The sequence below is a fragment of the Lissotriton vulgaris genome, unplaced genomic scaffold (genome assembly GCF_964263255.1).
Source record: "Lissotriton vulgaris unplaced genomic scaffold, aLisVul1.2 SCAFFOLD_966, whole genome shotgun sequence".
In the NCBI taxonomy this organism is placed as follows: domain Eukaryota; kingdom Metazoa; phylum Chordata; class Amphibia; order Caudata; family Salamandridae; genus Lissotriton; species Lissotriton vulgaris.
Window position 1 is genome coordinate 229,794 of NW_028245080.1, and position 15,398 is coordinate 245,191.

Here is a 15,398-nt window from a genome sequence, read left to right on the forward strand (position 1 = left end):
AGGATTTATACTATTAAAGTCAAATACCTTCTTACTAGTCGAGTAGACCGAGGGAAGTACCTGAACTAGAGAAAGAAGGCTTTAGACACTGGGGTCATGATGTACCTGTTCTCGGCACTACAATCCCAGATCTGCTCTTCAAGAGGTCTGAACATCATGTATGTTAAGGACCGTAATGCTTTTGTTGCTCTGTGCAAGAAAGACCCAGATGCGAAAGCAAAATAATACTCTTCTAATGAAAACAAACATAACTCGATTGATGCTGAGAGAAGACTTTTGAAAACATTATCACATGACTATTACACTGTCACTCCCATACTGTGTTAATATAAATAACTCAATGGTATTTCCAGTATCCTTCCAGAAGCTTAAACATATTACAAAATAAGAAAGGGAAATAAAGAATTTCACAATTAAATAGGTTTTTTGGTATCACTTTATTTTGCAATATCTTCACAGGAACAGGAGAGTATTTACAAATGTACATTTTTACACCACTCTAGGTGAAAGTAACAAACTGATAAGGTTAATGCAAAAATAATTTACAGGGAACAAGGTTCTCTTGGGTGACCCAGAGACCAGTGTTGTGCAGACACTGAGCATACAAGTACGGCTCCCACACTACTGACACCACCTCAAGTTGGTTTCCATGGAATGGGACAATGGTCTTACAAGTGAGAGGTTGTACTGCCCACCAGCAGTTCTGATCTTTGAAGCAGGGAGCGATGGCTTGTCTTCCAGTCATGTAACCTGCAGCCACAACCATTGCCTAGTGTCCTCACACTGAAGGACCGCGACCGTCCCTCATCTTGTCCGCTGGTCACAGATGGAGAATGTATGACCGCATTCTCAGCTCTGGAAGTAGTCTGGCTTGAACACAATATTCCTTTGCTCCTTTCCAATTGGTTCTCATTGGTCAGCTCGTCTGGTGCCAGGAGGAACCGCTTTGGACTTTTTTGGAGGCAGCAATCATCGCCCTTACCTTTGCCATAAGATCCTGTGAGAGAAAAAGCGTAAAGTCATGAATATGCAGCCACTCAAATGATTATTCACCAGTGTGTGTGGATGTTTGTAGAGCCCACACTGCAAATAACATGTCTTCTTGGAGAAGGAAGTGCCTCAAATTACAATCTTGCCACATTCATTGATCAGAAAGGCAGGAAAAACATTTTCATCTCTTGAACTGCTGGTGATGCACACCACCAACAAAAGGAATCAAGCTCACAGTAGGAAGACTACTACTGGAGTAGTCTGTTACACCAATCAGGCGTAAGAAAATAGCTCTTTCCTTACCTGCAATCTGTCCTGGGGCTCCCAAATTACCACTTTGCTTTTATATGTCTATCTCAACTCAGTTTACATTTGGAATTAGTGCCAAGATAGCATTCTGGCCAACCTGCAGGTACCATTTCTTAAACCCTGGTTATAGATACTTCCTCAGGGCTCCCTTTGGTTAAATCCCAGATGAAGCATAGCAGGCACAGACCACAGCTAAACCACTGAAGCCAGTTTACTCAGACACTACCCAGTGGCTGAGCAGAAGAACCTCTTCCAAAAGATCCCTCTTTTACTGTGGAAAGTTTGATCATACCTCAAGCCTCCGCAACTAGTGGGAGGTCCTTGGAAGTAACTCTTTGCTGCAGTTAGTTATTTCTGAGGTCTGAATAGGGGCCCAAAAACATCCATAAAACATAACCCGAGCTGGGTACTGTTGCATTAAAGGAGACCTACTCTCAGAAAGTGCCCTCCAACTCCCAGGTGGCACAGAAATACAGACAGCTCAAGACAGCTGGGATGAAAAAAATGGAGGAGGCCTTTTGGAGGAAGGTTAGGAGTTTGCCTCTTAGAAGACAAAACACGCAGGAGTTGAAGCTGCCAGTTTCCAGTTCCAGCAAAGACGGTGAACATGTACAAGGACCACGCTGAAGGACTGGAAGTCTACACTTCGTGAACAGCAGCAAAGTGTAGGAGAACGATATGGTTTTCTTTGTAATCTAAATAGTTTTTATATATTAGAGACTAGGAACTCTGAAATCCTCGCCTAATGTTCTCGCACCAGTGATGAGAGGATCCGTTTTGAACGCGTGCCTGTGCTGTACACAGCCCACAATAAACCTCTTCTTTGAAGTGACCATGAAGGATCGATGGGCATGTATGCAGCGTATAACCCAATACATTTTATGTTTTCAGTAAACGAGTTAGTACAGTATTTACTTCATGTAAGAACGTTCATAAAACTTGATGAAAAAAATCAGTTTGTTCTAGTCTGCTGATGTTAGTGATGTTAATTTTAAATGGCATAAATGATGTGTTCAGGAGTGATGGGGAGTATATCAAATTCATTTCTGTAACGTATTTTGACATACAAAAGGACATTTAAGACTATCAAAAATTTAACAGGTATAGTAAAGTGGTTTTGAACTAAACAACACAATTTAATTTGATACCCTCATCAGCTTGGTGGTTAGGGCCTGACATTTCCCCTTTCATCAGTTCATACTTCTTTTATAATACTCACTTGTAGGCAGGCTTATACTGCTGCTGACCAGCCACACACACCTGTAGGTTAGATCTTCATGCCAAAAGTAAAGATCATACAACCTGGCCATCTTAATGCGTCCCTGGGAGTTGGTCTTGTACAGAGACTATTTTGATGTTGTATGTGTTACCTGAAAGTCTTTATCATCTAACACTTTGAGCCGATTCACAGGGCAGTTCGTCGGAACTGATTTAGCTCGCCCAACTCTTTCATAGATTTGAGAGTCGGCTATTCACAAAGATGGTGGTAATGACCTTGTTGTAGGGCTATCAACTCTGGAATCCTGCTTCTGCTTAACTTTTGCAAGGTGCAGGTGTCCGAAACACAAATATGACCCCTAAATGCCTTATTACTCCTCTACACAAAAGACAGCCCTGAAGACCCTTGAGAAGGTGCTCTTCCAAACCCTCTTCTGACACTATTCTTTATAGCTCCTCCACATCCAGAAATCCAGGTCAGAATTACACATTTGTATTACATTTGCATGACTCTCTCTACACCTTGTTGGGCTTCGGCATACATGATGCCCCTTTAATGTTATCTAGGTCATCATACGTGTAGCCAAGTAGACCACTGTCACACCAACTAACACCTCTGACACAGCCATGCATTGGAAAATCACTATCTATATTAGATTTAAGAACAGTCCAATATCAATCATCATTATATTACTGATCCAATCACCCTCCGTGCGACTGTAACTGAACATTTTCAGCTGTGTAATTAAACGGAGTTGATTTAATTTGTACTTTCAATATTTGTGGCAAAACATTAAAAAAGAACTGAGCTAAGGACTGACATTGGCTTCTACTTGTTACTAAAAAAAAGTTTTACTCCTTTCGTCCCAGTACTCAATACATGTGGATCTGATAAAGCTTTACAAACTGCCCTCTTACGTCGATGACGGGCTTTGATGTGAGGAGAAACAGAGTGCAGACGTAAGATCAGTCACCAGTATAGTTAGCGACAGCAACCTTCCAAATATTGGGAGATCACCTTCACGTCTGAACATTAGAAAAACATTTTCAGGGGTTAAGGAAACACTTCTGCGAAGCACTTTACCGAACTGTAGCTCTACTTGACATTTAAATTCATTTCTGCCCAAGGCCTTGTTCCTCACTTCACCGTGAGCTACATGCGCACCAAGAGCAACAAAAGCAGCCCCAAAGCCAGGGAAGCAGCCCCGCCAGGAAAGCAGCCCCCCAAAGCCAGGAAAGCAGCCCCCCAAAGCCAGGAAAGCAGCCCCGAGAGCCACTACTTGGAGATTAGAAGATTTCAACCTCCATATGACCAAAAATACCAGTTAAGGCACCGGAACCTGTAGAAACCTTGGGAAAAGGCCACATGATTCTATATTTACAAGGAGGATCTTAAAAATACCGAAGGACTAGACGGCCACGAGAAGGCAGATTCCTTCATGCGGATAGAGAACTAGATTCAGACGCTGGCCATCGGGGAACACTTTAGAAGCATCTGCAGACATTATTCAGTTTGATGCTAAGAGTTTAAAAGCCTGCTCAATTCATGAGGCTGTAAAGCCAGTTTGCGATTAATAATTCATAAACCATCATAAAAAATATCAATATGCTCTCATTTCCCAAAGAGTGATTGACTGTGCAATGACTTTACTGCTCCTCATGCAAAGCTAATGACAACAAAAGTTCAGCAAAAATCTAATTACAGAACATGAAGACAAAATGAGGCCACACAAACTACAGAAAACACAGATAAAAGCACTAAGTGGCAGAAATGACTCTTATGAGCACACCAGCACTCTTTAATTCTGTGGAAACCACCCGCAGCCACATGGGGGACAAGATAGATGTCACTTAGTGTGAGGACCTCAGCATAAGCGTCGTTGTAAGCACCAGGTCTAACCTACTGTTCCTCACTGTGAGACTTGGCCCTTTCCCCAGAAATTTTTCGCTTTTTATCCCCTGTTAATTTAGAATGCCCCTATTGAAACAACAGTGTGTAGGCCTTGGGTGGTGGAGAATGCCCCGTTTAGTTTAAAACTAGTGTTAAAATACAGGTGCCTTCTACCCCTAATATGGCTGCCACAGACCACTGCTGCAGCAGCGTGGTTTAGCGGGCGCATTCTAGTAGCCAGGGGCTGGCTGGAACCCTCAGGCAATGTATCCATCTTAGCCTGCCAGCCTGCCCATAGGTAGAATGGTGGAACCACCTAGCACCTCCTGGAACCTTCTGGAACAGGTGAGGTGACACCAACTGCCATTACCAACTGTCAACTGGCACTATAAAAGGAAAGGGAGGGAACTTTCCTGAGGAGAGAAGCTGAGGGGAAGACCTGGGGAAGTACCTACGCAGGAGGATAGGCAGTGGGGGTCAGGGCAGGGTCTTATGATGCTGGAATGACAGGGCCTAGTGTGCTGCTTTACAAGTGTTGAGGTATCCTGTTCCCCCCCCACTGACCTAGCCCCGCGGCAGGGAACCCCCAGGGACCACTTGAGGGGATTGGCTGAGGAGATCTAACACCAGCCACCAACTTAACCCCCTTCAAGGAATAAGAAACCAAAGGAAACAAGAAACCAACTGCTATTTACAAGGGCACAAGAAACAGCTGAGCCAAGAAGAAATCAAGGAACCAGTAACCAAGAAACTTACAAAGGTGCAAGGAACATAAAGCGCCAAGAAGAGACTGAATCTCCACAGGACATTTGAAGAGCCACCCAGGTATTGGCGCTGTGTTGCTCCCTGTGCCCCCTGACGCCACCTGGGGTCCCTGCGCTAACCTACCGCTGCTGTTTGGCATGTCCTGTGAGCTGCCTCTATTTTAAAGCAACTGCTGATGAAGCGCCAACCTAGAAACTGCCTAAGCACTACATTGCCCTCCAAGCGCTTGACTGGTGAAGAATTGCTGTGTCCTGTGGGAGTGCTGTGAATTGCCTGCAGGGCTGTGGAAGTTGCCCCCCCCTGTAAAGCGCTGTGAAGTGCCCCAAGTGCTGGACTGCTCTATGTGGTTGCCCTAGGCGAAGCGCTGTGAAGTTGGGAAGCGCTGAGATTCTAAAGGACTGATGCGCTCTATAGTAGCTGTGAGCTAAGATTGCCCCTTTGAGAAGCACGGTCCTGCCGACTTGTGCCTGTGAAGAGCACCCTGAACTATCTGACCTGATTTCCTGAGCTGCGAAGCGCACTTGGGCCTAACGTGCCTTAGAAGCGCTATATGTCGACTCAGGCGCCACAGGTGTCCAGAGCTAGCCTGCCCTGAAGCGCGCTGCATGCCCCGACCATGCGCTGATGGAAATTGCCCTCGCAGCGCTGGGAAGCCCGAGCGCGCTGCTAACTCACCGCCGCAGCCCGGCCCATTAAGGGGCTCGAAGCTCTGTGGAAATCCCGCGGCGGCCCCGGCGTGAGGAGAGGGCCACCGGAACTTGAGGAGGGCCGCGCTAGGCCCCATCGCCGCTGCAGCCTGGGTTCCTGTGGGCGTGGGTCCGATTGCGAGCATTCCTCGGTGGCCCCCGATGTAGGAGAGGGCCACCAGATCCCCAGGAAGGCCGCGCTAGGCCTAGAAGCCATCGTCCGCATCATGTGACAGGGGGCGCGTCAGTGATCCCGCCCCCGTCACGCTTCCATTGGCTGCAGAATGCCAGGAGAAGACCGGAGCCTCATTGAAGCTGTGGGGAGGCCTCGGGGAGAGCGCCGGAGTAGCGCAGGCCTCCTCTGACCGTCCCCCACACACTCTGAAGGGGGCTCAAGTACAGCCGGTGAACATCACTGGAGGGCCCCGGAAGAAGCCTGGGCCCTCCCTTTAGCAGAATCGGCGCAAGGGCTCCTCAAGGAGCAGAAGAGTGAAGGTAACCCTTGGTGGGAGGAGGGAGGCCTAGGATCCGGCCCCTCCCCCGCGGGGAAAAACTAAGTTGGTCCCGTGGCCCTGATTATCTAACCATAGGGGAGGAGGGCATAAATAACGAGGAGGTCCCGGTGCCACCCCTCCTCTTGGGAGAACCGATTGCTGAGCCCTCCTGGCCACCCACCAGTACTGGATTTGGGCCAGGGTTCAGTTACATTATGAAAGCCCATTAGGGACAGTGGGTTCTGAGTAAACCCCTGACTAGGGGAAGGATTACTGTAAATGTGATCGCCTTGAAGGAAATGTTTATCCTTATATAGGGAGATGATGGTGAAATGTTCTTCCTAGTTAAAAGAAATATCTTTTGTAGCTTAATGAAGGGCCTATGCTTGCCTATTGAGATGTTGTACTCTAAGCCTTAAGAATTGTTATTCCGGCCCGATGGCAGGTTGGCTTCGCCGGATGAGACGTTCTCTAGTCTATGTAAGAATGTTTTATACTCCTGCCCCAGTGTTCTAACTTCTACCTACTATGAGGGTTACCCTTGGGGGCTGAAGCACAAGTTACTACTTGTGTAACGATATATCTGTAAGAGACATTAGTTAGTGATAGATTCCTTACCTTAGAATATCCCCAGGCGTCAGACTGGATCCGGAAATTTTTGCGTAGCAATACCCCTGCGCGCCGGTAGGCGTCGTCTGCGGCTCCGCGTCCGTCGTCGGCGTCGTGAGCGCCGGGATGACGTCGTCGGAGTACTTAGACGGCGCCCATGCGCGCTGACGTCAGTTCTGATAACACAGCTTTTCCGCGCCAGATACGCAGAGCCATGATAGAACTAACACTGGTGCCATGAAACTAGGGCCCTGAAAGGGGATGACCTTAACCCTAGATATCGGTTCGCAGAACGGGGAGGATGGGTGGGTCGGTAAGGAATCTATCACTAACTAATGTCTCTTACAGATATATTGTTACACAAGTAGTAACTTGTGCATCTGAAAGAGACACGTTAGTGATAGATTCCTTACCTTAGAATAGATACCCCAGCAATACCAACCCCGGTGGTGGGTCTGCGAACCAATATCACACCAGAAAGTCCTGGAGGACGGAACGGCCAAAGAAGCCATCCCTCCGGACTTGACTGTCCAGGCAGTAGTGTCTTGCGAACGTGTGCAGCGAGGCCCACGTGGCTGCCTGGCAAATGTCCTGCAGGGGGACACCGCGGCCCAGGGCGGTTGTCGTCGCCGTGGCCCGAGTGGAGTGAGCCCGCAACCCAGCTGGGGGCTCCTTCCTCGCCATGGAGTAACATGCTTGGATACACAAGATGGTCCACCTAGAGATGGTCCTCTTGTGCACAGCCTTTCCCTTCTTCGCGCCCACGTAACCAACGAAGAGTTGGTCATCCACCCGGAATTGGCGTGTGCGATCTAGGTAATAGGAGAGCGCACGTTTTGGATCCAGACGGTGGAGCCTCTCCTCCTCTTTCGAGGGATGCGGAGGCGGAAAGAAGGTGGGCAAAGTGATGGACTGCCCGATGTGGAAGGCCGTGACAACCTTGGGCAGGAAGGAAGGCCGTGTACGTAACACCACCTTATCAGGATGAACAGACAGGAAAGGTGGAGAAGAAGAAAGAGCCTGGAGCTCACTCACCCTCCTGGCAGAGGTGATGGCAACCAGGAATGCCGTCTTTAGAGTAAGGAGACGAAGAGGGCAGTTATGAAGTGGCTCAAAGGGAGCACACATCAGATAGGTGAGAACCAGATTCAAGTCCCACTGGGGCATCACGAAGGGAACAGGAGGAAACATGTGCGTGATGCCCTTCAGAAATCTACTCACAATAGGGGACTTGAATAAAGAAGGCTGATCTGGTAGCCTCAAGAAGGCTGATAGAGCAGAAAGGTACCTTTTAAGAGTGCCCAGAGCAGAGCCCTGCTGGGCAAGGGAAAGAAGAAAGAGCAGCACTTCCGAAAGGGGTGCAGAGAGAGGATCCACAGCCTTTGCTGTGCACCATGCCTCAAATCTGTTCCACCGGCAGGCGTATACCGACTTTGTGGAGGGACGCCTGGCTGCCAGAATGATATCACAGACTTCAGGAGGCAAGTCAAATGGCCTCAACTGCCGCCGCTCAATCTCCAAGCTTGTAGGTGGAGACTGGACAGGTTCGGGTGCAGGACCGTCCCCTGCTGCTGCGACAGAAGGTCCTCCCGAAGAGGCAGACGAATCGGGGGATCGACTGACATGCTGAGTAGGCCGGGATACCAGTATCTGCGTGCCCAGTCCGGAGCCACAAGGATAACCTGGGCCCGGTCGCGCCTGATCTTCTTCAGCACTCTGGGCAGAAGTGGTATAGGCGGAAAGGCGTACAACAGACCGCAGCTCCACTCGCGACGAAAAGCGTCTCCGAGCGAGTGCCGCCTTGGAAATTCCAACGCGCAGAACTGATGACATAGCGCGTTCTCTTCTGTGGCGAATAGATCTAACCAAGGCTCTCCCCACTGCTGAAAGAGACCTTGCGCCACGTCCGAGTTCAGACGCCATTCGTGATCCATCATGCACCGACGACGGAGTTCGTCCGCCCTGGCATTCAGAGAGCCTGCCAGGTGTTGAACCACCAGGGTCACGCCCTGATGTTCCAGCCATTGCCATAGGCACAGAGCCTCCTGGCAAAGGGTCCACGACCCCACTCCGCCCTGTTTGTTGCAGTACCACATGGCGGTGGTGTTGTCGGTGAACACTTGCACTATGCTCCCCCTGACAGAGGGGACGAATCGCCCGCAGCTCCAGAAGGTTGATATGGAGCCGGGACTCCGCCGGAGACCAGAGGCCTCTGATCTCCGCCTCTCCCATGTGGCCTCCCCAGCCCTGGAGGGACGCGTCCGTCACAACTACGTGCTCCGGCTGGGGTAGGGAGAGGGGTCTGCCACCGACCCAGTCGCGGTCCGTGAGCCACCACTGCAGTTGCCTCGCAGTGCCCTCTGAGATCAGGACATGATCGGATAGGTTGCCTTGATGCTGGGCCCACTGAAACTTCAGGTCCCACTGCAAAGCCCGCATCCGCCACCTGGCGTGACGCACCAGAAGGATGCAGGAGGCCATCAGTCCCAGAAGCCGCAGCTTCAACCTGACCGAGACCCGGGATAACGGCTGGAAGATTGGAATCAGAGCCTGAATATCCCGAACCCGCTGTTCGGGTGGGTAAACCCGAAACTGCGCCGAGTCGAGAACCGCTCCGATGAAGAGGAGCTTTTGAGAGGGACACAGGTGTGACTTCGGCACATTGATGGAGAACCCCAGCAAGTGCAGGAGGTCGGCCGTAGTCTGGAGGTGGCTGACGACTGTCTGGGGCGAGCCCGCCTTCAACAACCAGTCGTCGAGGTAGGGGAAGACTGATACCCCCTGCCTGCGCAGATGGGCTGCGACCACCGCCATCACCTTCGTGAACACCCGTGGGGCGCTGGTAAGGCCGAAGGGGAGCACGGTAAACTGAAAGTGCTCTTGGCCTACCGTGAACCGCAGGTAACGCCGGTGGGCCGGCAGGACGGGGATGTGGAAATAGGCGTCCTGCAAGTCCAACGCTACCATCCAGTCTCCTGGGTCCAGGGCAGCCAGGACCTGAGCCAAAGTGAGCATCTTGAACTTCTCCGTCCGGAGGAAGCCGTTGACGTTCCGCAGATCCAAGATAGGGCGTAGGCCCCCTTTGCCCTTCTTGGGTACCAGGAAGTAGTGGGAGTAGCAACCACGTCCTACTTCTGGCCCAGGAACGCGCTCGATGGCCCTCTTGGCCAAGAGGGCCGAAACCTCCTCTTGCAGAAGTTGCAAGTGATCCCCCGACACACGGTGGCATTGAGGTGGCATGGATGGAGGGGATGACTCGAAGGGGAGGGAGAAGCCCCTTCGGACAATTTGCAGCACCCACCTGTCCGAAGTGACTGTATGCCAGTGGGAGAGGTGATGGCGAACCCTGCCTCCCACAGGCGTCACATGGGCCTGAAAACTCGGACTAGGAAGGTTTTGAGGCAGGGGCTGCTGAGGGAGGTGTGGACTGGGCTCGCCGCTGGCCCCGACCACCGCCACGGCGGTTCCCACGTCCGCCACCGCGTTGCTGAACATTTTGCGGCGCGTGGCTGACGGTACGTGGCGGGGCGCCCCTTCCGTGGCCACGAAAGGAGCGAAAGGCACCCGATTGCTGGCGTGGGGCCGTAAGGCCCAAGGACTTGGCCGTGGCCCTGGAGTCCTTGAAACGCTCCAGCGCATGGTCTGCCTTGTCACCGAAGAGGCGACGGCCATCAAACGGCATGTCCAGGAGAGTGGCTTGGACATCGGCCGAGAAGTTGGCGGACCTCAACCAGGCGTGGCGCCTAACCGCCACCGTCGTTGCCATCGCCCTGCCCAGTGAGTCCGTAGTATCCAGCCCACACCGGATAGAAAAGCGTGCTGCATCTCGGCCGTCCGCAAGGGTTTGGCTGAGTTTAGCCCTGACCTCCTCCGGGCATTGTGGCAGCACCTCCGCAACCGTGTCCCACAGAGTGTGGGTGTAGCAGCCCAAGAGACAGTTGGTGTTCACAGACCGTAGCCCTAGGCTCACAGACGAGAAGACCTTCTTCCCGAACTGTTCATATCTCTTGGATTCCCTGTCGGGCGGGGCCGACGGGAATGCGGTCTGGGAGTTTGAGGCCTGGATGACCAGGCTCTCGGGGGTGGGGTGGGTGGACAAAAAGCATGGGTCGCCCGGTGCCGGGCGGTAGCGTCTGGCCACGTTCCTGTCCACAGGGGGGCCTGTGGCGGGCTTGGACCAAGTGCCCAGAAGAACGTCACATAAGGCCTCGTTAAACGGCAGGAGGGGCTCCGCGGAGCCGGACTGCGGTTTGAGGACCTCGGTGAGGAGATTAGTCCTCACGGCCGCGACGGGGAGCTGAAGGCTCAGGGCCTTAGCTGCCTTCGTCAACACTACGCTGTAAGCAGACCCCGCCTCCGAAGCCACAGTCGGGGGCGACGTGAATCCAGTGTCTGGCGAGGTGTCAACACCACTGGCCTCCCCAAGCTCATATGTCCAGTCCTGTTGTGACTGGCAATCACGTGCCAGAGGGTCCTCGGACCCATCCCACTGCTCCTCGTCACTTGGCTCCTGGAGACCAGGATCAACAGCCAGGGCCTCCTCGTGGAGATAGAATTCTCCAAAGGCCGTCGGAATCGGCGCCCAGCGGCGCCCTTCCGACTCCTGAGTAGGACCGTAGGAAACATTGGGGGCGGCAACCACATCGGCTGCCGGGGACGACACCTGAAGGGACGGCGCCGGTGAGGTCGTAAGGTCGACCGGCGAGGTCCCGGATCCGGAGCCGGATCCAGCGAGGTCGCGCGGGGCCGAAGCACCCGACGTCGTCGGGGCCGAAGCGCCCGACCCGGAAGGACCTCCAGACGGAGCCGATCGGCCCGAAGGCGCCACGGGAACCGACTGAGGAGGGAGGGCCCTCATGGCCATGAGGTACCTCTCGACCTCCTCCTGCGACGCGCCGTGCCCAGGGACCCGAAGGTGTGGGGCAGGCGGCGACGCTTGCGACTCCCGCGGAGCCGCGTGGGCGGTGTCGCCCGAGTCCCCGGCCGCATCGTGCGAGCGTCGGGGCGGGTCGGAGGACCGATGGCGTCGCTCCGACCTCTCATGCCTCTTACCTGAGGACTTGGAACCAGACGATCGGTGTCCACTCCCGGAACGTCGATGACTCCGACCTCGCGACCTGTCCCTCGACTTCCCGTGGGACCGGGACCGGGACCTGGAGCGGCGCGGGGCCGACTGCCTCAGCTCGAGACGCTTGCGGGACCGCTCCCGCCTAGCCTTCGACGTCAGGGCCCGGCAGTCGGAGCAGGTTCGATCGTCGTGGTCGAGGCCTAAGCACTTCAGGCACCGGCGATGGGGGTCCGTGACCGACATGAGTCGGCCGCACTTCGAACAAGGCTTGAACCCGGGCATCCCTGGCACGATAGTCGAGAAGTCGACTAAATAGAAGATCAAAAGATCAAAAAAGTTTTCAGTCAAAAAGTGACTGGGGGTAGAGCTTCTTCCGGATCTGCGCTAGCTGGCGCGGAAAAAAGAAGAACTGACGTCAGCGCGCATGGGCGCCGTCTAAGTACTCCGACGACGTCATCCCGGCGCTCACGACGCCGACGACGGACGCGGAGCCGCAGACGACGCCTACCGGCGCGCAGGGGTATTGCTACGCAAAAATTTCCGGATCCAGTCTGACGCCTGGGGATATTCTAAGGTAAGGAATCTATCACTAACGTGTCTCTTTCAGATATGTTTATGCCTGCTTAGAGTAGGTAACAGAATGTTGATTCCTGGGTAAGGAAATGTGTATTCCTGTTTAGAGGAGTGATGAAATGCACTGTTGCATATTAGGATGGAAAGCCCTATAGGAATATTTGGCACTGGGTAGTTAAATGTCTAACTCTGCCTAGTGCGATGCCTTTCAGTTATCTAAGAAAACGTTATTCCTGCAGGAGTGTGTTTTGCAAGTAAAAGTTGATTACTTACCTCCAAGGGGGTAAACCAGAAGATTATTCCTGATTCTTTATTGAGCAGCTGGTTATCACTCATGTAAGGTGGAAGGGCCTAACTTCTAACAAAGAGTGTTACATAGAGAAATGCTCTGCCTTTAAGGGAATGTTGCACAAGTTACTACTTGTGTAACGATATATCTGTAAGAGACATTAGTTAGTGATAGATTCCTTACCTTAGAATATCCCCAGGCGTCAGACTGGATCCGGAAATTTTTGCGTAGCAATACCCCTGCGCGCTGTTAGGCGTCGTCTGCGGCTCCGCGTCCGTCGTCGGCGTCGTGAGCGCCGGGATGACGTCATCGGAGTATATAGACGGCGCCCATGCGCGCTGACGTCAGTTCTGATAACACAGCTTTTCCGCGCCAGATACGCAGAGCCATGATAGAACTAACACTGGTGCCATTGAAACTAGGGCCCTGAAAGGGGATGACCTTAACCCTAAATATCGGTTCGCAGAACGGGGAGGATGGGAGGGCGGTAAGGAATCTATCACTAACTAATGTCTCTTACAGATATATCGTTACACAAGTAGTAACTTGTGCATCTGAAAGAGACACGTTAGTGATAGATTCCTTACCTTAGAATAGATACCCCAGCAATACCAACCCCGGTGGTGGGTCTGCGAACCAATATCACACCAGAAAGTCCTGGAGGACGGAACGGCCAAAGAAGCCATCCCTCCGGACTTGACTGTCCAGGCAGTAGTGTCTCGCGAACGTGTGCAGCGAGGCCCACGTGGCTGCCTGACAGATGTCCTGCAGGGGGACACCGCGGCCCAGGGCAGTTGTCGTTGCCGTGGCCCGAGTGGAGTGAGCCCGCAATCCAGCCGGGGGCTCCTTCCTCGCCATGGAATAGCATGCTTGGATGCACAAGATGATCCACCTGGAGATGGTCCTCTTGTGTACAGCCTTTCCCTTCTTCGCGCCCACGTAACCAACGAAGAGTTGGTCATCCACCCGGAATTGGCGAGTGCGGTCCAGGTAGTAGGAGAGCGCACGTTTTGGATCCAGACGGTGGAGCCTCTCTTCCTCTTTCGAGGGATGCGGAGGCGGAAAGAAGGTGGGCAAGGTGATAGACTGCCCGATGTGGAAGGCCGTGACAACCTTGGGCAGAAAGGAAGGTCGTGTACGCAACACCACCTTATCAGGATGAACAGACAGGAAAGGCGGAGAAGAAGAAAGAGCCTGGAGCTCACTCACCCTCCTGGCAGAGGTGATGGCAACCAGGAAGGCCGTCTTCAGCGTAAGGAGGCGAAGAGGACAGCTATGAAGTGGCTCAAAGGGAGCACACATCAGATAGGTGAGAACAAGGTTCAAGTCCCACTGGGGCATCACGAAAGGAACAGGAGGGAACATGTGCGTGATGCCCTTCAGAAATCTACTCACTATAGGGGACTTGAACAAAGAAGGCTGATCAGGTAGCCTCAAGAAGGCTGAAAGAGCAGAGAGGTACCCTTTAAGAGTGCCCAGAGCAGAGCCCTGCTGGGCAAGGGAAAGAAGAAAGAGCAGCACTTCCGAAAGGGGTGCAGAGAGGGGATCCACAGCCTTTGCTGCGCACCATGCCACAAATCTATTCCACCGGCAGGCATATACCGACTTTGTGGAGGGACGCCTGGCTGCCAGAATGATGTCACAGACTTCGGGAGGCAAGTCAAATGGCCTCAACTGCCGCCGCTCAATCTCCAAGCTTGTAGGTGGAGACTGGACAGGTTCGGGTGCAGGACCGTCCCCTGCTGCTGCGACAGAAGGTCCTCCCGAAGAGGCAGACGAATCGGGGGATCGACTGACATGCTGAGTAGCTCGGGATACCAGTATCTTCGAGCCCAGTCCGGAGCCACAAGGATAACTTGGGCCCGGTCGCGCTTGATCTTCTTCAGCACTCTGGGCAGAAGTGGTATAGGCGGAAAGGCGTACAACAGGCCGCAGCTCCACTCGCGACGAAAAGCGTCTCCGAGCGAGTGCCGCCTTGGAAACTCCAACGCGCAGAACTGCTGACATTGCGCGTTCTCTTCTGTGGCGAATAGATCTAACCAAGGCTCTCCCCACTGTCGAAAGAGACCTTGCGCCACGTCCGAGTTCAGACGCCATTCGTGATCCATCATGCACCGGCGGCTGAGTTCGTCCGCCCTGGCATTCAGAGAACCTGCCAGGTGTTGAACCACCAGAGTCACGCCCTGATGTTCCAGCCACTGCCAGAGGCGCAGAGCCTCCTGGCAAAGGGTCCACGACCCCACACCGCCCTGTTTGTTGCAGTACCACATGGCGGTGGTGTTGTCGGTGAACACTTGCACCACGCTCCCCCTGACAGAGGGGAGGAATGCTTTCAGTGCAAGACGAATCGCCCGCAGCTCCAGAAGGTTGATGTGGAGCCGGGACTCCGCCGGAGACCAGAGGCCTCTGATCTCCGCCTCTCCCATGTGGCCTCCCCAGCCCTGGAGGGACGCGTCCGTCACAACTACGTGCTCCGGCTGGGGTAGAGAGAGGGGTCTGCCACAGA

At 53.1% G+C, this 15,398-nt stretch overlaps 1 protein-coding gene across 2 annotated transcripts in view; it reads right to left on the bottom strand.

Moving 5' to 3' along the window:
• Positions 1-420: 420 nt before the first annotated feature.
• Positions 421-15,398, bottom strand: part of LOC147666543 (splicing factor, suppressor of white-apricot homolog) — a 590,263-nt gene continuing 575,285 nt past the window's right edge. For both annotated transcript variants that reach the window (XM_086948999.1, XM_086948998.1), the window contains one exon: positions 421-997. In XM_086948999.1, coding sequence (XP_086805125.1) covers positions 979-997 — 19 coding nt within the window. In that variant the 3' untranslated portion in view covers positions 421-978. The remainder of the gene's footprint in view (positions 998-15,398) is intronic.